This window comes from Adiantum capillus-veneris, chromosome 19, assembly GCF_014529385.1.
Source record: "Adiantum capillus-veneris isolate H3 chromosome 19, ASM1452938v2, whole genome shotgun sequence".
Lineage (NCBI taxonomy): Eukaryota > Viridiplantae > Streptophyta > Polypodiopsida > Polypodiales > Pteridaceae > Adiantum > Adiantum capillus-veneris.
The window spans coordinates 45,282,454-45,305,674 of NC_140949.1; the positions used below are offsets into that span (position 1 = coordinate 45,282,454).

Here is a 23,221-nt window from a genome sequence, read left to right on the forward strand (position 1 = left end):
CGGAAAAAAGGACGTAAACTTTGTTTACTTCGATGACAAAAACAAACAACAAAGCATTTGCTTTCATTCGTCAATTTGAAGTAGCCTTTGCAAAAAGGACTTCTTTAAGAGATCAAAGCTTCACCATGTTGGGACGCATCTTTAAGATACTGCTTGCAACTAGTGGCTTACTTTGATTTTGGAAAGACAAAAGCCAAAGCACCTCAAAGAGACTTTCTACTATGAACTGATTCTCTTTACCTCTCCTATGTTAAGCTACGAGCTCATAGCTTAACATAGGAGAGGTAAAGAGAATTCATATATATATATATATATATATATGTTGTCTTTCACCACCTGGTTAGTTAGCACCAACCAGCTCTAGTCATATGAGAGCCCATATGATTTCTCTTCCAAGCCAATCCCATCTAGATTGGACAACAATTTTAAGCGGCTATGGAAACCTCCAAGGACATCAACAACTATCAAGAGCACGAAAATGAAGAATTTGAGGAAGAGATCAAGATTGAAGCTACTTACCAAGAAGACACCAATGGCCTAGATGAGCCTCCTAACAGTGGAGATTGTTGGGTTAAAGGCCTAAATAACCCCTTTTTGTACATTTTTATACTTTGTCAACGTGGACACATATTTTTAAAGTCACTTATAATAAAAGTGGGAAAACCCAAAACTCAATTATTGAGTTTTTCCCAAAAAACGTGAGCTCTCTCTCTCTCCCCCTGATTCGATCTCTAGTGCTAGCTCTCTGCTGCTCTGTGCCTCCTGCTTCTTGCCCCAATGTTGCACTACATTGCGACGTGCACCTACCGATACCTTCTGCTTCGCGCTTTCAACTGGTATTAGAGCCTTAGGGTTTCAAAACAGCCCTGCGCAGTCTGCTCGACAGCAAGTTAAAATTGCTCTCACGCGATCAATTTTGCTTCCATCGCGAAGCCCCTTCCTTCTTAGGTCGAAAAGGTCACCAAAACATGTTGTTTTAAGGTCAAAGCAGATGACTTACAGGTTATAACAGGTCAAAAACAGCAATACGCAGTTGTACCAAAGTTGTGGGATCACATGTATTGATGTTTGTCGCGACAAATTGAGTGAAAAGCTGAGTACACTCAGTACACGTGCTTGAAATTGTACATTTCAGCTGAAATTTCAGATTTGGATAGTTTCATGTAAAGAAATTGTGGTCTATCGTATGCAAAGTCTTTTGTTTGCTCCTATTTGCTGAAATTTTCAACCTATTGCATCTCTCTTGTATACACACTTGTGGTTGAATTAAGATGGCTTCTTCCTCTTCCGTATCTGACACTACAAGTTTGATGGAAATCAAACGGTTCGATGGTCAAGGCTTCGATCTTTGGCAAGAACGCATGCAAGGTATCCTTTTCTTAAAGGATTGTAAAGATGCATTGGAACAGAATAAGCCACCAGGTTTGTCTGATGAAGAGTGGGCCAGGTTATATAAAAAGTCTATAGCCTACATCAAAATGGCTATCAATGATGACATTTTGACGGACATCAAGCGTTTGGACTCTGCTTATGCAATATGGCAAAAGCTAAAGTCCAATTATGAAAACACTACGCCTGTGAACCAGGTGCATTTGCGAAAGTTGGTGAATGTGCAGCCTAATGACTCGAAGTCAGCTTCTGAGCATTTGAGTGCTTTTACAGGTGTGTTGAGTCAGTTGCAGGTGGGCTTCAACAATTCAATGATAAGCTGAAAGCTATTTTCTTGCTTATGACATTGCCAGATACTTGGGAAACATTGATTGTCTCCTTGAGCAACAGTCCCACCCTCACGTATGACGGTGTGAGAGGGTCTATTCTCAATGAAGAGAATAGACGCAAGTCTAGTGGGGAAGGTGGCAGTTCTGCCTACAATGCAAGAGGTAGAAATAAAAGGCGTGATGCTTGCAACAAGACTCAAAATAGAAGTAAGAGCAAGACAAAGGATAAGGATATCACTTGTTATCGATGTGGCAGAAAGGGTCACAAGAAACCGGATTGCAGGTATTTCAAGAAAGAGCAGGAAAGGAAGAAGGAAACGCAAGAAAAGAAGAAGAAAGATGAGAAGAAAGGGGAAGAATCAGCAGGTGATTCCTCCCCGGATGCTGAAAATGAAAATGTATCCTCTAGTGTGGTCATTGAGGAGTTGTCAGACGTTGAGGAAAGCTTGGTTGCGGCTTCATGCCCGTCAGATTTGGTAATAGCTAATGCAGAAGACATGCTTGTATTGAAGAAAGATGTCTTGATGCATTGCTCAGTGCTAATGATGGCCTATCCCAGTCATGGATAGTGGATTCTGGTGCTTCATTCCATGTGACTCCATCTTTGGAGTGTTTTGCTACATATGCTGCAGGCAATTATGGCAAGGTGTACCTTGGTGATAATTTTTCTTGCAATATTGAGGGAATGGGTACTATGCGTTTGGCTCTTAACAATGGTCAAGAGCTTGTGTTGAATGATGTCAGGTTTGTACCAAGCATTAAGAAAAGTCTGCTATCCGTTGGCCAATTGGATGCACATGGTTATACGACCATTTTCACTAGGGGTTCATGGAAGTTGCGTAAGGGCTCTATGCTTGTTGCAAAAGGATCTATAAGAGGTACTTTGTACTATCTTCGATGCAAAGCTTTGCCTGGCAAGTTTCTTGCTGTTGCTGAAGTTGCTTCACACACGAAATTGTGGCATAAGAGAGTGTGACATGAAACATTTCGAGGTTTCGTGCGTTTCGGGGTTTCGAGGTTTCTGAAACGTTTCATTTCGGAGCTCAAAGAAAGCGCAACACAGGTTTCGTTTTATATGTATGTTTGTATAATTATACATTGATTATACCTAAAAATTCATTTGTAAAGACATGAAATACTAAAATCTATATGTGAGACTTGAGTCACGAGTGAACAAGGTAAGTAGGCAGCCAGCTGCAACAACATAGAGGTAAAGACGAGGGGGCCATGCTGACGTGTAAGGTTGAGAGAGAGAGAGAGAGAGAGAGAGAGAGAGAGAGACATTATTTGATGTGCGTGAGGGTCAAACAATCTATCAATTTTTTGAGGCGGCCTTTGTGCATACCTTAAAAAATCCCCGAACGGGTGGTTTGAGGTTAATTGGTCAAAAGGGGGCAAAAAAGAAAAAATCAACTCGTTTCGTACGTTTCGCCGAAATATTTCGGCCGTTTCGCCGTTTCGCCGTTTCAGAGGGCTGAAACGGGTTTTTATGTCACTATGTAAGAGACTTGGCCATATGAGCCAAAAGGGTATTGATGTGCTTTCCTCTCTGAAGAGGGTTGATGTAAAAAGCAAAAACTTAGATTTTTGTAGCGATTGTCTTTATGGAAAGCAAAAGAAATCTTCTTATTAATCTGGTGTCTCTCGCAAAGCTAATCCTCTTGATCTGATTCACTCCGATGTATGCACTATGCCTTTTAAGTCTTTTGGTGGTGCATTGTATTTTGTTGCATTCATTGATGACTGTACTAGGAAAGGATGGGTGCATTTGTTGAAAAATAAGACTGAGACTTTTAATGCTTTTAAGAAGTTTCATGCTTTTGTCACTATGCAAAAGAGTACTAAGCTTAAATGTCTCAGATCTCATAATGGAGGAGAGTATGTATCTACTGAATTTCAACGCTTTTGTGATGAAAATGGGATTAAAAGGGAGTTGATAGCCCCTTATAATCCGTCTTCTAATGGTGTGGCTGAGAGGTATAGTCGTACTTTAGGCGAGAGAGTGCGTTGCATTTTGTCCACCGCTAATCTTTCCCAAGAGTTTTGGGGGGAGGCGTTGAAAACTGCAGTTCATATTTGCAATCGCTCTCCTAATAGTACGCTGAAAAATGACATTCCAGAGGAGGTTTGGTCTGGCAAACCTGCCTCTTATGATCATTTGAGAGTGTTTTCAAATGTACGCAATGACTTGAGAACAAAGCTTGATATGAAGTCCATTAAGGAAGTCTTCCTAGGTTATGGGGAAGAAGGTGAAATGGGCTATAGAGTGTGGTTACCACAGTTTCGAAAGGTAATACGCAGCCGAGATGTATTCTTCAATGAGGCAAAATTGCTTAAGAATGCTACAAAATCTGATGCTGACAAGAAAACACTCGGATTTCAGCCTTTCGTGCCACCCATTGATGTTGAAAAAGAGCCTCATGATGCATTACCGCAAGCTGAAATTGATAATCAACCGGTTAACCTTGAGCCAGAAGAGGTAGGACATGATATTGATGCTCCTAATGAGGATGGACGGCCACCTAGATTGGCTGAAAATGATTTTCAGCAGCATGATAGAGCTGAAAATGAGTTGCCTTGTGATGTAGAACCGTTACCTGAGAATGTAATTCATTGGGTGCGCAGGTCAACTCGTTTGAAAAGGCAACCGCAGAGCTCTTTGCATCATGTAATGTTGACAGATGAGGGTGAACCTCTTACTTATAAAGAGGCTAAGTCATGTGAGTCGAGCAGTAAGTGGGAGCTTGCAATGCAAGAGGTAATGAAATCCTTGTATGCAAATGATACTTGGGATCTTGTGCACAGTGCCATTGCCTAAAAGGAGAAAGGCTCTTCCTAACAAATGGGTGTACAAGATTAAGATTGTGGATAAACAACCAAAGTGCAAAGCAAGATTGGTTGCAAAAGGATATGCACAGAAAGAAGAAATTGATTTTCAAGAAATCTTTTCCCCTGTTGTAAAGCTTACAACTTAATGTGTCCTTTTTGCTCTCGTTGCAGTGCTTGATTTGGAATTGAATCAAATGGATGTAAAGATAGCGTTTTTGCATGGTGACATTGAAGAGGACATATACATGAAACAACCTGAAGGCTTTGTAGTTCCTACACCTGAGGATCTTGTATGCAAACTCGAAAGGGCTCTTTACGGTTTGAGACAATCATCACGGCACTGGTATAAGAAGTTTGACACTTTTATGTTGTCTCAAGGCTTTAAGCACAGCCATGCAGATCATTGTTTGTATACAAAAAGGGATGACGATGGTAGTCCCATCATACTTGTTCTCTATGTTGATGACATGCTGCTTGCCGGGAAACATAAGACTAGTTTTGATGCTCTGAAACGTAAGCTAAATTCAGCATTTGCTATGAAGGATTTGGGTGATGCAGAGCATATTTTGGGCATGCGTATTAAAAGAGATAGAAAGCTGAAATTATTGTTTTTATCTCAAGAAAGGTACATTGCAAAAGTACTTGACAGATTTAATATGGCTGATGCTAAGCCTCTTGGAGTACATTTACCTCCATACACTAAGCTTAGCAAAGCAGATTGCCCAAAGGATGAGGTGGCATTGAAAGCAATGAAGGGAATCCCTTATGCATCAGCTTGTGGTTTTCTTATGTATACTATGGTTTGCCACTCGTCCCGACATTGCTTATGCAGTGGGAGTTGTTAGTCGATACATGTCGAATCCCGCCAAAGCGCATTGGGAAGCTGTCAAATGCATTCTGAGATATTTGAAAGGTACACAATCAAAGTGTATTTGTTATGGCAAAAGTGACTTAAAGTTGAAGGGATATTGTGATGCAGACATGGCAGGTGACATGGATACAGGAAATCTACCAGTGGATATGTATTTGCCATTGCTGGTGGTGCAGTCTCTTGGTGTTCTAGGTTGAAGAAAATTGTGGCATTGAGTACTACTGAGGCTGAATATATTTCAGCCACGGAGGCTTCAAAGGAGGCCATTTGGTTGGGCAGACTTGTAAAAGAACTTGGCATGCCTGCTCATATATCCGTGTTGGGTTGTGATAGCTAGAGTGTTGTCTATTTAGCCAAAAATGCCATGTTTCATGCGCGTACCAAACACATAGATGTGTGGTACCACTTCATACGACAGGTATTGGAGGATGGCCTAGTCACCTTGACTAAGGTCCATACACAGGATAACCCTACACATGTTCTCACCAAGAGTCTTGCTAAGGCTCAACATGAGCATTGCATCCAGCTGGTGGAAGTTGGTTAACTTAAAGGCGTCATTTATGCCTTAAGTGGGAGGTTGTTGGGCTAAAGGCCTAAATAACCCCTTTTTGTACATTTTTATACTTTGTCCAGGTTCACATTGAACCTTTTCCCCAAAAACGTGAGCTCTCTCTCTCTCCATGCTTCGATCTCTAGCGCTAGCTCTCTGCTGCTCTGTGCCTCCTGCTTCTTGCCCCAATCCTGCACTACATCGCGACGCGCACCTATCGGTACCTTCTGCTTCGGGCTTTCAGAGATGAGAAGCGGACTGCAATAGTCAACTTGTTGGATCACTTTCTTCAGTTTTCCATGCATCTCCAATATCTTAAGCACAAAGAGGAGAAGGCCATGAAGAATCTTCAAACAATGGAAGGATTTGGTGTGACCTTTGAGCCCTCAAATCAAAGCCACGCTCAAGAAGGCAAAGATTCCTAAAGAACCTGAATATCTTGGGAGTCAGCACCACATGGGAGTGAACACCAACTTTCTCGGATTCATGGGGGGAGTACCTACCTTCATTGGGATGGCGGGTCAAGGAAATCCATGCATGATGGGCATGCTATAGCCTATGGAAACACCTTATGACATAGAGAGACCATTTCTGCAGAGCTAAGAGGGAAGGATGTCGAGGAATGATTTGGTCTTGTATGCGAGACACCAAGTCAAGCACAAATTTCATGGGCAACGTGCAAAGTAGCTTCCATGAGTTGGTTGCCATACGCTCACAGGTGTGAGTGTGTCAAAGGCGCAAGCCAAGGGTAGATGCATCAAGATCTTGTTAAAGGTTCATGCAATTTACAATTCTAGAGCAGATCAAGGACTGATCTAGATGAGGAAAAATGGACACACAAGAACTCTTTTAGACAAAGAAGCTAAAATTGGTAAAAACAAAAGACGAATGATATTGGAGGCAAAGAAGGATCATGGCAGATCCAACTATTGGTCTTCAAAGACTTTATCAAATGGTTTCATAGAAGGAACCCGACAAATCATGGCTAATATTTGGAAGGGATAAGCACCTCCCCTTGTGAGGCCCTCTGGTGTGTCAAAAAAAAAAAAATCTTGTTACTAGGATTCAAATATTGAGTGGTGCATGTCACAAGACGAGCACCACGTGCCAATAGAAAAGAACAGACTAAACAGACTTTTAGCACTACAATAACAACCCAATTGAGAGAGAGAGAGAGAGAGAGAGAGAGAGAGAGACGGGGAGTGGCGAAGTTCCACCTCAAGAGAGCACTGGCCCCAAACGCTGACGTCCCTTTCGGTATTTCTTTATCATTACTAATTCGCAAAGTACAATAGCACCTCCTCTGCAATCTGCGCACTAAAGAGTGCCAGAGAGGGCCCCCAAGGCTCATATTTAAAGGCCCAAAGCCTAAAAGCATCAAATATAAAAAGCTGACCCCAAAAAAACACTTTCCTAAAATTTCAGGATTTTCCTAAAAATCCGCCGCCATGAGAATGAGAGTGTGTGTGAGTGTGTGAGAGAGGGTACATGGTCAAGAACACCCCCTCCTCGCTTGGGTCAACCCCTCCTTGTAGCTCATGCTTGAAGCTCATTGGCTCATGTCAAGCCTAGCAAATCACAAGCCTAGGTCATTTCAAGCAATAGGGGTAGCCTTTGGACAAGTGTCCTCCTTTCCCCTTTTAGAGAGAGTGCTTTAATAATGCTTAAACAATTAATTAAACAAACTAAATTCTCATTGGACCCCTTTAGAGGCTAACCAATAGGCTTTAAGCACCTTATGAGGGCAACATGGGGAGGAGCTTGACATGTGTACTTACTACCTCTTTTGTCTTAGGCTTGCCTTGAGTGAGTGTGTGTGTGTTCTCTCTCATGCACCTACTTGTAGGGATCGCTCCCCCTTATGTAGGGATCGAGGTTGACTTTGTAACACCTCACCCCTTAAGCACCTTAGTCATGAAGCCCCTCAAGCACCTTATTTGTAAATCATGATAAGCACCTCAAGCACCTTAGTCATAAAGCATGACAAGCACCTCAAGCACCTTAGTCAGGTTAAGCATGACAAGCACCTCAAGAACATGCCTAGCTTGTCTAAGGTCTAAAATACCATAAGGTCCTAGGTCTAAGGACTTTTAACACTAACCTTTGGAGGTATTTAATGAAGTTAACTCTAAGGTCTTTGAAGCTCCATTATCTGGTCATTACTCTTTGATAGACCATCTTCCTTTTGGACATGTTTCCTTCTCTCCCTTTCGTCCCATGCTGAGCTAGATCTAAAAGCACATGTCTATATTCTAACTCTTGTTCCCATTTACTTTTCCACATTAAATGATCAGTTCAATGTGAGAAAATCATTTGGGTTAGTTAGATATTAGATTTTATGACATCGTGGTTCTATTTTTGGTAGTTCATGGTTGTCTTTTATCATCGATGACTTAGTAGTTTTTGGTAGTTTTGGAAGTTTTTGATACTAGCTGGTAGTATAATGCCTTCAGGACTGCCTGCTATGTTTTGAGTACTAATTTGTGACTGCTTGTATTGTTGCTAGTTGGTAGGAGGCTGAGGGAATTACAAAACATACGTACAAATGCCACGTCATCATAAATTGTTGTGCAAAGTCTTCCGAGTATGTTCTGCTTTATTTTTAATGCCTTTATGTCACTTGGGCCCCATCGGACGAGGTTTCGTAAGTTGGTGGGAACTCTTCTTTAAACATAGGCCACTCATCAAGTCTTCTTAAGTCTGTAAAACTTCTTCTTCTTCTTCTTTTGTTGCTTCTTCTTAGGGTTTTGGCCCCTTGGCCGGGATCTGAAGGTTGGCTCCGTTATTCACTGACTTGACATGTCAGCAGTTTGTGACATCCCCCCTTCTTGAAAGAAAGTAATAGTCCACGATTACAACATATCTGCAGAACAACTCAAGTTAGCTCAATAATTTCCGAGGGTCATTCCGAGGGACAATCAGTTTGCTCTTTTTTTTGTTAAGGAGTTGGCTTCTCCTTTCGGCTCTATTGTTAAGGAGATGGCTTCTCCTTTCATCCCAATCGGATCTCTTGATATTCCAGCGTAGTAAAGTTAGCCACCACACCCAGACCGCACTGGTCTTCCACGGGTGTCTTGATGCATTAAAATTACATACCCAGGCAATCTCATCCAATTAGGAATATTCAGTAGTTGGCACATCACAATGCAACACAAATGCTCACATATGCACGTGACATAGAAACATAAAGTCGCCAATGAACACTCCTCCCATATAACCTAACAAGGTCCGGGCCGAGAGATATTCAACGACTCCCTCATCACTCCTCCCGCATAACCTAAAAAGGCCCAGGCCGGGAGATAGAGGCCTTTTACAACCAAACGTCTCCCAGACCACAGCCTCCGTCCTTTGGAGGTGCTCAGAGTAACCACTGCTCAGACTTCTTAATACTCCTCCCACATAACCATCAGGTCCGGGCCGGTGTCGATTTTACTCCTCTAACAGCTGATATTGTGGTCTGGTCGATTTTAGCAACCCCTTCCCCCGCGCACCCCGCGATAGCGTACAAAGATACATCAGAATTAGTGGACTTCCCCTAAGCTGGAAAGATCACATTTAATAGCAGACATATTAAAAGAACAACAACAATATTTTTTTTCAAGCATTCAATACTCCTCTTGCAAATAACCACAAATCGGCACCAAGACAGGTTCAAAACAGATCTATCCATTTCAAATCAATTCTAAACAAGATCACCAAATAAGTTCTCAAACAGAATTCAAATTTAAAAAGCAATCTCGACATCAGTCGAGCTCGCAAAGTCGACTGACTTTCCATCCTGAAACCTGCACCAAAAATTAGGGTTAGGTATAGGTTCCTTCCATGAGGTCATAGCCGCCGAAAGATATGCCAATCACACTGGACCTCCAAGGTTATCAGCTTGTGAAGAGACACCTGGTGAGAGATGTCCAAAAATCTCAAGTCGTAATCTGCTAGGGTTTCCGTGGCAAGCATTTCAGGATACCCCACTCTGTATAAGCTGCCAGAAACCATATAACTTCGCGCAAAAAATTTCCTTAAGAGTAAGCGGCTTGGTAGCTATAGACATCCATCACTGCATCTGAGAAAAACAACAGCTCGAAACAAATCTTGATCCTTCTATTGCAAGTTATCTTAATGGCTTATGCCCTGTAAGACATGAGCGGTGAAGACGGGAGCGCGCCCAATGCGCAATGAAGTAAGGGTGGGAGTGGCTAATAACTCCGAGGTCGGGACCCAAAGATACTTCAAATAAGATTCCAAAGACTTTGGAAGCGCCGGTTTTCTCTGTCTGCTCTTTTGTAGGACCGGTATGCTTTCAGAAAAGCACACGCTTGATGCTCTAATACCACACGAGCACCACATGCCGATAGAAAAGAACAGACTAAACAGACTTTTAGCACTTCAATAACAACCGAACTAAGAGAGAGCACGACACGAGACGGGGAGTGGCGAAGTTCCACCCCAAGGGAGCACTGGCCCCAAACGCTGGCGCCCCTTTCGATATTTCTTATTATTACTGATTCACAAAGTACAATAGCCGAGGAGCACCTCCTCTGCAATCTGCGCACTAAAGAGTGCCAGAGAGGGCCCCCAAGGCTCATATTTAAAGGCCCAAAGCCTAAAAGCATCAAATATGAAAGTTGACCCCAAAAAAACACTCGCACCTCCTCTGCAATCTGCGCACTAAAGAGTGCCAGAGAGGGCCCCCAAGGCTCATATTTAAAGGCACAAAGCCTAAAAGCATCAAATACGAAAGCTGAACCCAAAAAAACACTCGTCGTGAATTGTGGAACGTCCATACAAGTGCCACGTCGTCATAATTTGTTGTGCAAAGTCTTCTGAGTATGTTCTACTTTATTTTTAATGCCTTTATGTCACTTGGGCCCCATCAGACGGGGTCCTATCAGTTGGTGGGAACTGTTGTTTAAAATTAGGCCACTCGTCAAGACTTTGTAAGTTTGTAAAACTTTTTCTTCTTTTGCTGCTGCTTCTTCTTAGGGTTTTGGCCCCTTGACCGGGATCTAAAGGTTGGCTCTGTTCCTCAGTGGCTTGACACGTCAGCAATTTGTGACAGTGCACACAGTGATGTCTACAAGTACAGAGAAAGGTAAAAGGGTGGACATTTCTAAATTATTTGCAAAATTGTTTGCCCATTGCGATAAAGTACGCATCCTCATTAACCAAAACCACAAGAACACCGTGAGGAGCTGATCCAAGACTTGTTCAAGAGCTTGAATGATCCTGTTAAGGGTCAACAGGTTGCAGGAATGATCAGGCACGCTTTTTGTTCTCTAGCGATGGCCCATTGTTAACTAGATGATCATCTGATTCTTAGTTAAAGTTCCGCATTTAAACAATTTTGTGCAAAGGACTAAGATAATTCATAGTCACAGGGGACGCCCATTTTTGGGCTTCCCGTCCCCACTTGCCGTCCCGCCCTCTTTTTTACACTAAAAATCCATTTGAGTCCCGTCCCCCATTCCCCGTCGAGGTCCCTTGTGACTATGGAATCTGAGTCAGATTCCCCTAACCCTGTTGTGGGTGACACCCCTTTAGCAACTCGTAATGGTGGAGCTACTACTCAGCATGGACAGCCCGGCACTCCTATCCACCAAATCGACACATGTTACCCGTATCTATTTTTAAAGACATGGACATACAACAGCTAGGTGTGATTGTAGACATTGTAACCATCGCAGAGATGCAAATGGTGATGGTTCATCTGGGACTGGGACAGCTTTTACCCTTGCTCCTCCCACTGCCTTGGCCGAGTTATGAACAGCCGACATTGCCTTTAGCCACTTCATTTGCCCCTTTGCCCTACTCCTATGTCAGTTCCTTTGGACTTCGAGTGTTGCCACTTTCTTCTCAACCTAGGTACCCTTTCTCCTTTCATCTTTTTTTTTTTTTTTTTTTTTTTTTTTTAAAGGGGGGGGGGGGGGTGGGTTCACTTCTCAACCTATCTCCGCCTACTTCACCCTCAATCGATGGGTTATGATACACTCATCTTTGCAATGTCACCACGAAACGGTTTAGGGCCTAAACATTTCTGCTTCCCTCTTTCACGGCTTGTCTCATTTTTTGGCCAATATTTTCAACTTCCATGTTGACTTGATCAATGCACCCTCCACTATGATTATCTTCACTTGGAGTTTGACAACTCCTCATTTCTTGGCTTGGCACTCATTTAGGTCGTCCAGCTTTTGTTAGGACTTTGTTAGAACTGGCATTTTCATCCACAGCTTCTCAGCATCTGTTGTTGAGAGGGGGTCACTTGCACACAAGCCCTTGGTCGTCCTTTCACCCTCATGGTAGGAATTCTAGGCACATATAGGGTTTGAACAAGGCCTTTTTCCCATTTTATTATTTATTTCTAGTTTTGAGGATTTTCAGTATTGAATATTTCTAGAGGTCTTCCCCAACTCAAGCTTGGAAGACTAAATGAGCGCTGCCATGGTCCACTCTCTGGTCATCTTGTATCATTTTGCCTCCAAAATTTTGAGTTGTCGGCTTCATCTGTTTCTCGTGTTCTTGCGTTCGTGTTTGTGTTACTCTTCCGTTGCACGCTCTCACAATACACACCACTTAAAATGTAATTTCTATTTTTAAACATTCACTATATTCCTCATGTCATAGATTTTGAAGTCAATATGTGAGACAACTACCTATTAAAATTCGTATCAATATGATCTCTCACAAGCACAAAACAGACATGAGCTTTGTGTAAAGGGCTACATCATGGCTCCAAAAGCAAGGCATAATTGCCATTATGACGTTAACGAGGCATGACACGTTTGTAAGATAGAAAGGTGTTACACTATTAACTAGTCATAAATAGGAAGGTAGTTGATAAAGGATGACACACCTTTAAAGATAGGAAGGTGTTATGGGGCAAAATTCCACAATCTGAAGTCTGAGTGTTTGATAACGTAGCATTTCTAGCTAGATATATCCAAAAATTTCCCGAATTCACCTATAAATCACAGTCCTAAAGAAGCCTCATACCAAACCAACACATTAGGTAGGAAAAACCGATACAGCCTATGCACTAATAAGTTCAATCTTTACGATCCTGCAAGAATAATGTGCTCAATCAACAATTGCGAGTTGGAAATCAAGATGCATTTCAAAACTTTTGATCTTTATCCATAGCCCTAAACCACAAGCAGCCTTGAGGCATGACCTAATGGGCAAAGCTCTTCAAGCAGCAATCAACCTGAGCATCAATCAAAGAGCGCAATGAAGCAATCACTTCTACCAATCAAGCGGCATCAGGAATACAATCCTTAAATCACTGAGAGTCATCTAGTGGTCCATGGGCTCTTTGCAAGATGTCACTGTTTTAGCTGATCTGAACCTTCAGACTCGGTCCCTTCATACATCCAATGATGTGCAAATTTCTGCATAAGAGCCAGGTTGCAGTCAAGCGAGCCTTCCATGGAGCAGTTTTTCACTTGTTCTTAAAAGAAGAACAGAGCAACCAATTGGCATACCTATGGAGTGAAGGCGGGGCTAAATCTTTTTTAGGGTGAAAGCCCACAAATAAGACACCAAGGGCAAACGCCTGTATGTATCGATAGTAACAACATCAACTCAAGTGCCTTTTGTCCCCATCATTCTTGAGGGGCTAATAATGTGTCAAAATTCACCAAAAAACATCTAGAATTTGTCTTGTATGGATCTTTTCTTTGATAATTAACAGGGAGCAATGATAATTGAAAGATCACATTAACATCACAGCAGAAGAAACGTTCAACCCAACCAAAATAAAAGGAAACAAATTTCTACAAAATCAGCAGCAGACAAAACCCAGTAAATTCAGATCAATGATATCTAACATTAATCCACAATCATGCAAGCCTATACAAGGCTTCCTGCCTCGAACAGACAACAAAGGTTTCAAATCAAGAATGTAAAACACTCACATGAGAAGGAATAAGTTAGCATGCCTTCTGATCTGGGGTATGGCCTGTGGCCTGCATGGCTCGAAAAACCTCTTCCACACCATCAATGTCCTTGCTTTTCCAATAAGCTTTCAGCAGGTTTTTGAAAAAGCTTTCGCTCACGGGCAATCCCTTTTGCATCAAATCTCTCATAATATTGGTGGGCATAGTTAAATCAAGAGGGTCCTTCTTCATATACATAAATGCTATCTGTCATGTCAAACATGGAAACTCTCTCTCTCTCTCTCTCTCTCTCTCTCTCTCTCTCTCTCTCTGGCACCAAGGTGGTCTCCTACTGTGTAAAAGAGACCTCTTAAGGACCCATTTCTCAAAGGATGTACAAGACAAAGAGTACAGCGTGAGTGCTTGCCACTACTATGTGAATATCAAGGTGGCATGTATGAAGAGTGTAAAATAAACCATAGGGAGGTGTGTAGTGCCATGTGATATGCCCATGGTCCAGACTGAAAAGGATTGAAGATCTCGTCCTAAAACTGAGGAAAGAGTATCTAGGTCTCTCCGTTGTCCTAGAGGAGCTCGCTGAAGTATCCCACTAGCTATGGAGTATGTAGCACCTCAGCCCAAATAGTTGTCAAAGGAATCGATGTTGTCCCAGGGGAGCCTCTCTCTGCCAAGTCGTCGTGGAAGACATCATCTAGAAGGAACTTCATCCGAGACCATCTCACGGGGACGGGCACCACGTACCATCAAAAAAGAAAAAACTTAACAACTTTAAGCACTTCAAATAACAATTGAACTGAAAAAGATTGTCACAATTGTGAGTCAGAGTGACTATGTTGCAGTATTAAATCTACTCCTAGTTGCAGATACGCAAAGTGCCATGCCAAGGACAACCCCTACGCTTGGATGGTCACGACCCTTTGCTCAAGAGACATGCCTCTTCGCCAAAAGCCACACTCCTTCGACACTGGTCACACCCTTTCGCTCTACGGTTGCAACTCTTCGTCCAATGGTTGAAGCTCTTCGCTGAAAGGATGTGTCTTTCGTCTAAAGTCATGTCTCTTTACCATGAGACGTGTCTTTTCATTTATGTCTCTTCGTCTCCTATATAGGAGCCTATTGTACTCAGTTTTCAAGCATTCATTCAATCAATCAAACACACATTCAGTCTCTTGAGTCTCAATTTGATCTTAAGTATGAAGTTTTAAGTCTTAATTATAGGATTCGCACCACTAATCCTCACAATGGTATCAGAGCAAATTTTTTTCTCGGGACCCGAAGGTTGTGAGCCTCTCACCCTCGCCGCTACACTCTATCCCCTTCCCGGAGTTGCATGGAAGCAGAAGAAGATGGTACATACAACCATATGAGGTAACTTGAATTTTATCATTCCAATTTTATATGCAAGACATAAGAGAGGCGTGTGTGTGCGGCATACCCGGAACCCCGCGTACAGCTATGCGTGCTGTGATTCTTGGTGTGGGCGTACTGGAGTTCCTATGACTTCTGGTGAGGTCTTTCACTAGGAGTGCCTCTTCATAGGTGCCCTTCGCATAACACGGGAGTGAACCCGCAGGCCGACACCCCCTTCCCGAGGTTCGCACCCCTTCATCTCTCCATGCGTTGCACCTCTTCATCTCCCCATACGCTGGCAATTCTTGCTGAAGCGCTGGCTGAATTCAAACGCTGGCTGCCCTTCGTAGAAAACCATGCGCTGGCTGATTGTGATGCTTCTTGGATTTTTTTTAACGTAAAGCACAATACACAGCAGCGTATGCATTATTGTACGCTAAGTGCATGCCCTTAAATTTACAAGTGGCCGCCCAACCCCAAAAAAATTTAAGTGCCATGTGAACTTACCCCTTCAACTTCAACTTACGTACAAAATGCCTGCACACCAGCGAATTCAGCATTTGAATGCTGGCTCTCTACGCGAGAGCCATATGGCCGTCTCATATATAGATGTAAGGTGCAACGGAAGTGAATGTTGAACTTTGATCAAGATGAGTGCTCCGAACTGTGCTCAAGGTTCCTTTTTCTTAGGGAAGGAAGAGCCTTCCTTAAGAAAAAGAAAGTGCAAGTGATCACAAACAAAGTGGATAAACATTGTGAATGAAGGTGCTTAGACTGAGAGATAAAGAGAGAAGAGAATACGACACCAGAATGTTGTCAAACCCTCCTCTGAAGGCCCCACTGTCTATGGCGAGAGCGGTCTACTTATGATTGCACAAATCTCTACAATGCTTGGACTTGCCGACGACGAGACGGGCTGAAATCTGAAAATGCTAATGGCTGAAATCTACAAATCTTTATCTGCTGAATTCTGACTCTATGTCGATGACGATGTCGATGGCGACGACGACGCGTTGAAAATGCAAAAGCTGAAATCTGCGTTTTCCGGACTGAAACTGCAAACTTCGCTAGATCTAACCGTGCGGCGAGGATCTGCTGTGGGAAGGTGAAATCTGCGATGTTCGGGACTTCTTCTGCGGGTTCTAACTGCTGAAAACTGAAAACGCTGGTCTAGGGGCTGATTCTGTCGCCAAGTTCTGCAAAGACGCTGAGGGTGTCAGGCAAAACGCTGGGCTGAATTCTGTCTTCTGTTGCTGCCGGTTGTCTTGCAATGCAAAACGCTAGGCTGATCTGTTGTTCTAATGTCGTCGGGAATCTGCAAGTGCAAAAACGCCAAGGCTGGTCTGTGGATGCGAAAACGCTAGGGTCTCTTGCTAATGCAGAAAACGCTAGGCCTGTTGGGGGTCCTGCTGAGAAGGTGCCTGTTGAACTGAGTTCCTGCTGCCTCTTCTGCCAGAAAGTACTAGTGCTAGGTTTCTTATATACAAACTAAAGAAATTTGCCTACCTAGTTCCCAACAAAACTCACTTAAAAATAATAAGTGAAAAATGTCAAAAATAGGAAAAATAGGTCTATGCACTGTAAAAATGCTACTGATGGTTTCTGACTAGAATCTGCTGGTCATGCTGTGTGCAACCAGAGGATATGCACGGTCTGCGAACAGACTCACAAAAGTGCCAGATCACTTCCTATTCTAGACTGACTTGATTGAACTGAACCCTTGTCATGTTGTAGCTTGTCCACGGACACATAGGGTTGGATGTGTCACGTGACAATAGACGAGATTTCGGACGTTGTTCTCTCGAAAATTCCTACTACACCGAAGTCGTAATTATTCTGGATACTTAAAAACCATTATTAAGATCCCGATTTGCCAAAGCCGGAACCCGCTCCCGAAGCCTTCCTGCTCTTGCCGTACTCGTTCCAAAACTTGTACGAGTTCCTATTTCCTTCGCTGTTCTCTTTGAGGCAAACATGCCGACTTCTCAGGACGGAGAAGGTCAATCTAAAGACGCCCTTCCTCTTATAAATGAGCAGATGGCCACACTTTCCACAAGCCTGCATCACTTCACACTCGCTTGGATCAAATACAGACGCAAAACACTTCTAGGAGTCGTCCTACTGCTTCTCGGACCTCTAATGCAGCTTCTCCACCACCTTCTTTCGAAGCTTCAGTGGACGAACCAAACGAACCAGATCCAATTGATGAGGTAGACAATCGCGAACTTCAATTACTTTATAAAAATTTTAACGCTGCACAAAAGAAGAAACTCGATGTTAAACTGCCTGAGCCTTATAACGGTCGCCACGACAAGCGCGTGTTGGACCAATGGTTATTCAAAAATAGAGGTCTACTTGTCCAACACGGACTTAGTAGAGAGTAAAAAAGTTGCACTTGCTAGTTCTCTACTCAAGGACAGAACATTTCTTTGGTGGCAACGACGGGTTGTTGACGGTAAACACACAGCTTCTTGGGATAAATTCTGGCGCGCTATTCGCAAGGCGTTCGAACCTGCCAATGCGGATTTTCATGCCCGGTCCTCTCTTCGCCGCCTGAGCCAAACAAGTTCCTTGGCCATGTATATCACAAAGTTCCAAAGACTAGCTCTAGAGATAGAGACCCTTAGTCCCTCTGATAAACTTCAGAGCTTTATCGACGGACTCAAACCTAACCTGAAGGACGATGTGCACAAATACAACCCTACCACCTTAGATGTTGCAATCGCCTATGTGGAGCATCTTGGCAATAATCAGTGCCCTACACGGAATTTTCTCCCTGGTGACAGATCTTCAAATAGCACTCGCTTTTCACAGAGCGATCGCAGAGACAACTATAGCCAAAGTCAGCAGCATCAGTCTCAATTCAGATAGCAAGCTACAGTACCTTATTCAACTTCAAGGTTCTATTCTCAAGATCCACGATCTCAAAGCAGATCTTCTTCAAATGTTCCTCCACTTGATCGTGATAAAGAACGTGATTTTTCTCAACGTCGGCATTCCATACTCGGCAAGGCTCTTCGTCAAATGCTTCTTCAACTTCAAAGAAGGATGGATCATGTACAATTTGCAGTGGTGACCATAGATAGCATCAATGTCCAAAGAGACCAAATCCATCTAATTTCAAAAGAAATTCCAACGCGGAAACATCATCGAATTTTGAACAACCAGCTTATGCTCAAGATAAAGGAAAATCTGTGGTCAATACAATTCATGTCTCAAAAGATACGACTATTCTTATGAAGCATGCTCAGTGCAATTCTTCAATTTTAAAGCATCTCTCAAAGCAAGTTCTAAGCCTTCTTGGAACTCTCAATGGTTGTTCCATCAACATTTTGGTGGACAGCGGATGCTCGAATAATTTCGTTAGCACTCAAATAGTTCAACAGCTTGGCTTGCCAACTCAGAAGACATCTCACTTATATGATGTGGAATTAGCAGATGGATCAATTTTAACTTGTGATGAGACAGTTCCACAGTTGTAGTTCGGTATTCAAAATTATGCAGATCAACTGGATTTCGAAGTCATGCCTTTATCTTACAACGACATGATTCTTGGTCAACATTGGTTATTTCAATATGATCCAGCCATTAGTGTAAGGTGCAGCGGAAGTGAATGTTCAACTTTGCTTAGGATGAGTACTTAGAACTGTGCTCAAGGGTTCCTTTTACTCACGGAAGGGAGAGCCTTCCGTTCCTTTAGTGAGAGAGTACAATGGACACAAACAAAGTGGTAAACACTGTGAATGAAGGTGTTGAGACTGAGAGATAGAGAAAGAAGAATAGGACACCAGAATGTTCTCAAACCCTCCTCCGAAGGCCCCATTCCCTATGGCGAGAGCGGTCTACTATTGATTGCACAAATCTCTACAATGCTTGGACTTGCCGGCGATGAGGACGACGACGAGACGGGCTGAAATTTGAAAATGCTAAGGCTGAAATCTGCAAATCTTTATCTGCTGAATTCTGACTCTATGTCAATGACGACGATGCAACGATGACATGCTGAAAACGCAGATGCTGAAATCTCTGTTTTCCGGGTTGAATTTGCAAACTGCACTAGATCTGACCGTGCGGCGAGGATCTGCTGTGGGGAGGTGAGATCTGCGAGGTTCGGGACTTCTTCTGCGGGATCTGACTGCTGAAAACTGAAAACGCTCGTGTTCTTGTTGGTTCTGTCGCGAAGATCTGCAAAAATGCTGAGGTGCCAGGCTGATGCAAAAACGCTAGGGCTGAATTGGGATCCTGCTGTGGAATTCTGCTAACGCTAGGGCTGATCTGCTGGTGCAAACTACTAACACTAGGACTGATCTTTCTTCTGCTGCTGCCGGCTGATCTGCGATGCAAAAACACCAGAGACTGATCTTGTCCAAAAACGCTAGGGTCTCTATTGGGGGTCAAGGTGCCTGTTGAACACACTGGTTCCTGCTGCCTCTTCTGCCCATAAGTGCTAGCGCTAGGTTTCTTGATATACTTGCTTAGTGAATTTGCCCTACCTAGTTTCCAACAAAAGTCACTTGAAAATAATAAGTGAAAAATGTCAAAAATAGAAAAAATAGGTCTATGCACTGTACAAATGCTCTTGATGAGTTCTGATGGAAATCTGATGGTGAGTTGTGTGCAACCAAAGGATATGTAAGTGTGTGGACATGCACGGTCTGCGAACAAACTCACCAAAGTGCCAGATCACTTCCTAAGCTAATTGAATTGAACCTATGTCATGAAGTAGCTTGTCCACATACACATAGGGTTAGATGTGCCAAGACAATTAGCTTTCGAGGACATACTATCAATTTCTTCAAAGATGGATGTGAACTGGTTTTACACGGGCTTTATCATGCGGAATGAGTGATTCAAGCCTCACGTGTACAAGTCAAACAGCATGATACGGTGTATTATGAAGAGAATATGATCTCCGATGCGGCTGCAGAAATTATAATTGATGAATTTTTGAATTCATTAACTTCTCCTAAATCAATTGAGGAAGACAAATATGGTTTCAAGGAAGAAGTTTCTCAAAGTGATACTTCGTTACCAAACAAAGATATGGACATAGTTGCAAATTCTGAGTCAGACGATGATTATGCTTTCTTTGATTCTTTGTTGGATGATGATATGCCAATTGCAAGTCATGAACTGACAGTTTCTGAAGACGATTCTGAAGACTTTTGAAATTTATTATTGGAAGATGATTACTCTCAATCCAAATTCCTCTCCAGTTGAGAAGATTTCCTCTTCACCAAATGTTTCGCAGTTATCAGAAGATCTTAAACCAAAAATCTTACATTTGTTACAGTCAACCTGATTATGCCAGATTCCTCTAAAATGTCTTTGAATAATGCAATGACATGAGATTTAGCAATCAAAGCAAAAAGGTTTCGCAAGCAACAAAAGTTCAAGACAAAGATTTCAAATAACTCAAAGACTGAAGATTTTCGAAGATTCAATGCTTTTCCAGATTTCTATCAACATCAGAAGTCATTTCTTTGGCACGGACTCTCATTTTAAATGGGAGGGAATGTCAGGATTGTGATAATGTTGCAGTATTACATCTACTCCTAGTTGCAGATACGCAAAGTGCCATGCCAAGGACAACCCCTACGCTTGGATGGTCACGACCCTTTGCTCAAGAGACATGCCTCTTCGCCAAAAGCCACACTCCTTCGACAACTGGTCACACCCCTTCCCTCTACAGTTACGACTCTTCGTCCAATGGTTGCAGCTCTTCGCCGAAAGGATGTGTCTTTGCGTCTAAAGTCATGTCTCTTTACCATGAGACGTGTCTTTTCTTTTATGTCACTTCGTCTCTTATATAAGGAGCCTATTGTACTCAATTTTCAAGCATTCATTCGATCAATCAAACACACATTCAGTCTCTTGACTCTCAGCTTGATCTTAAGTATAAAGTTTTAAGTATTAATTATAGGATTAGCACCACTAATCCTCATAAAGATGCACGACACACAAGACGGGGAGTGGCGGAATTTCACCCCAAGAGAGCACTAGTCCTAAAGCTTGGCGCCTTTTTCGGTGTTTCTTTATATTGCTTGAACTCAGTAGGACGCCGGTACTCCAGACTCTACACCTCCATGCGGGAGCGTGCCATAGAATGAGCCCTTGGCTCATATTCAAAGGCCCTTGGCCATGAAAAGCAGTTACTGTAACAGACTTGGATACTCCAAGTCAAGAATCAATCGCCACAGCACCAAATAACCACTTCAAAACAATTCACAGATCACAATAGATTTGCACTAGCCCGACGGAATTCCGTGCCTAGAGATATTGGCCCCAAAGACTGGCGCCCCTTTCGGTATTTCTTTATGTATTAAATCAATGTCAAAGTACAAAGAGCGGTTAGGGTTTCACTCTCAGACTCTACGTCCAGATGCTCTGAGAAGTGAGCCCTAAACCATGAATATAAAGATTACAAGGGATGCCCAAAAGCAGAGCCCCAAAAGCTTTCAGTCAAAAGCAGTTTCTCTCTCTCTATTTCAAGAGAGGGCAAAATAAAGCAAGTTCTCTCTTTCTCTCAAAGCGTAGCCATTAAAAAAGCCCAAAAGCTGCAATTTGCGTCGCCCAGTCAGCTTTGTTTCAGCTCCTCAATTTCCGAGATTCCGTACCTGCTGCCACGTGGCACTGGCGCCAGATTTTAGGGTTTCCAACCACTTAGGGTTTCAACCAGCAGTTGGGGTTAGGGTTTCCAGAAATTAGGGTTTTTGCAAAATAGGGTTTTTGGCAGAAATTAGGGTTTGCAGGATTTTTAGGGTTTTTGGCAAAAATTAGGGTTTCTGCTGTCGGTAGCCACGTCATCACTTTGTGACATACCACCCTCTTGAAAGCATTGTAATCGACCGCGATTACGTCTGCAAAACCGATAGAAGCCATAAACCGTCTTAGCAGACATCGACTGTTAGTACCTACGTACTAGGAACACACATCTAGCACATGTACCAAATCGACAATCACATCACAGGACATCACTAGACATCACATGACATTCAACATTCATTCGGATCTTAGACCATGATTTATCGGCAATGTAGCTAGCAATCGCATCTAGATCCAATTGGGACCTCATCAATGTCCGATTGACTAACCCCTATTGCAACCATGTCTATTCAAGATCAATCAGACCAAAATGCTGCAGTCATTTCGTCTATCACTTCCTGCACTTAAGAGAAGTCAAGAAAAAATCAGTATCATAATGAGGAATTCCATTTCATTAAAGTCATACAGCAGAATAATGTCAGCTTTCAGTATCCCTGAAGCTCAAAGAGGCATCAGTGACTCTAGTATCTAAATCAAGGCATCTGTTGACAAAGGAGCGGAGCGACTCCCCTCTTGTGCATCCCACTGTACCAGATCTCCAACCAAGCTGAATTCTGGGTTCCATTTGGAATAGACTATGCTAAACCAAAAGCATCGAGGTAAAGTTTCACAATCTGAGGAGTATCTGCTAGGTCCTCCTCCTCCATCCACTTCGCATCCAATGCAGGATAGTTCTTGAACTTAACCAAGAACCGCCTTCGGACTTTACCTTTAGTCTTCGTATCTTTATGTGCCAAAATTTGTTCAGGAACAAGGATCTCCTCGTTTTCTTCCACTTCAGGTTGCTCATCAGGCTCCCCATCATCAGGCACATCACCCTTAAAAGGTTTCAAGAGACTCACATGAAATGCATTGTGAATCCTCGAAGTATCTGGCAGTTTCAATCTAAAGGAGACATCATTTATCTTTTCAGTGATCTGGAAAGGTCCGTAGTATCGCATACTAAGCTTTGGAAAAAGCCTCTCCTTTCCCTTTTTCTTTCTTAGGCGTGCCTTCTCAAAACGTAAGAGCCCCCATTCATTCTCTTTCAATTTCAAATCGCGAGGATGGCGATCCGCTGCCTTTTTCTGTCGTTCTTGAGACTTCTGCAAAGTCTCGCGAACCTTGGCAAAAGTCGTATCCATCTCGCGCATATTCATCCGCTTCAAAGATCTTATCTTTCGTGCTTAGGAAGGGTGGAACCTTCGCA

The 23,221-nt window shown here is 42.8% G+C and overlaps 1 protein-coding gene across 1 annotated transcript in view; it reads right to left on the minus strand.

Annotated features, from left to right (window-relative positions):
* LOC147433931 (uncharacterized) overlaps positions 1-23,221 on the minus strand; it is a 42,155-nt gene that overhangs the window by 7,166 nt on the left and 11,768 nt on the right. Inside the window, exon 2 of the mRNA XM_086490555.1 lies at positions 13,900-14,103. Within this exon, the coding sequence (XP_086346681.1) occupies positions 13,900-14,103 (204 nt within the window). The remainder of the gene's footprint in view (positions 1-13,899; positions 14,104-23,221) is intronic.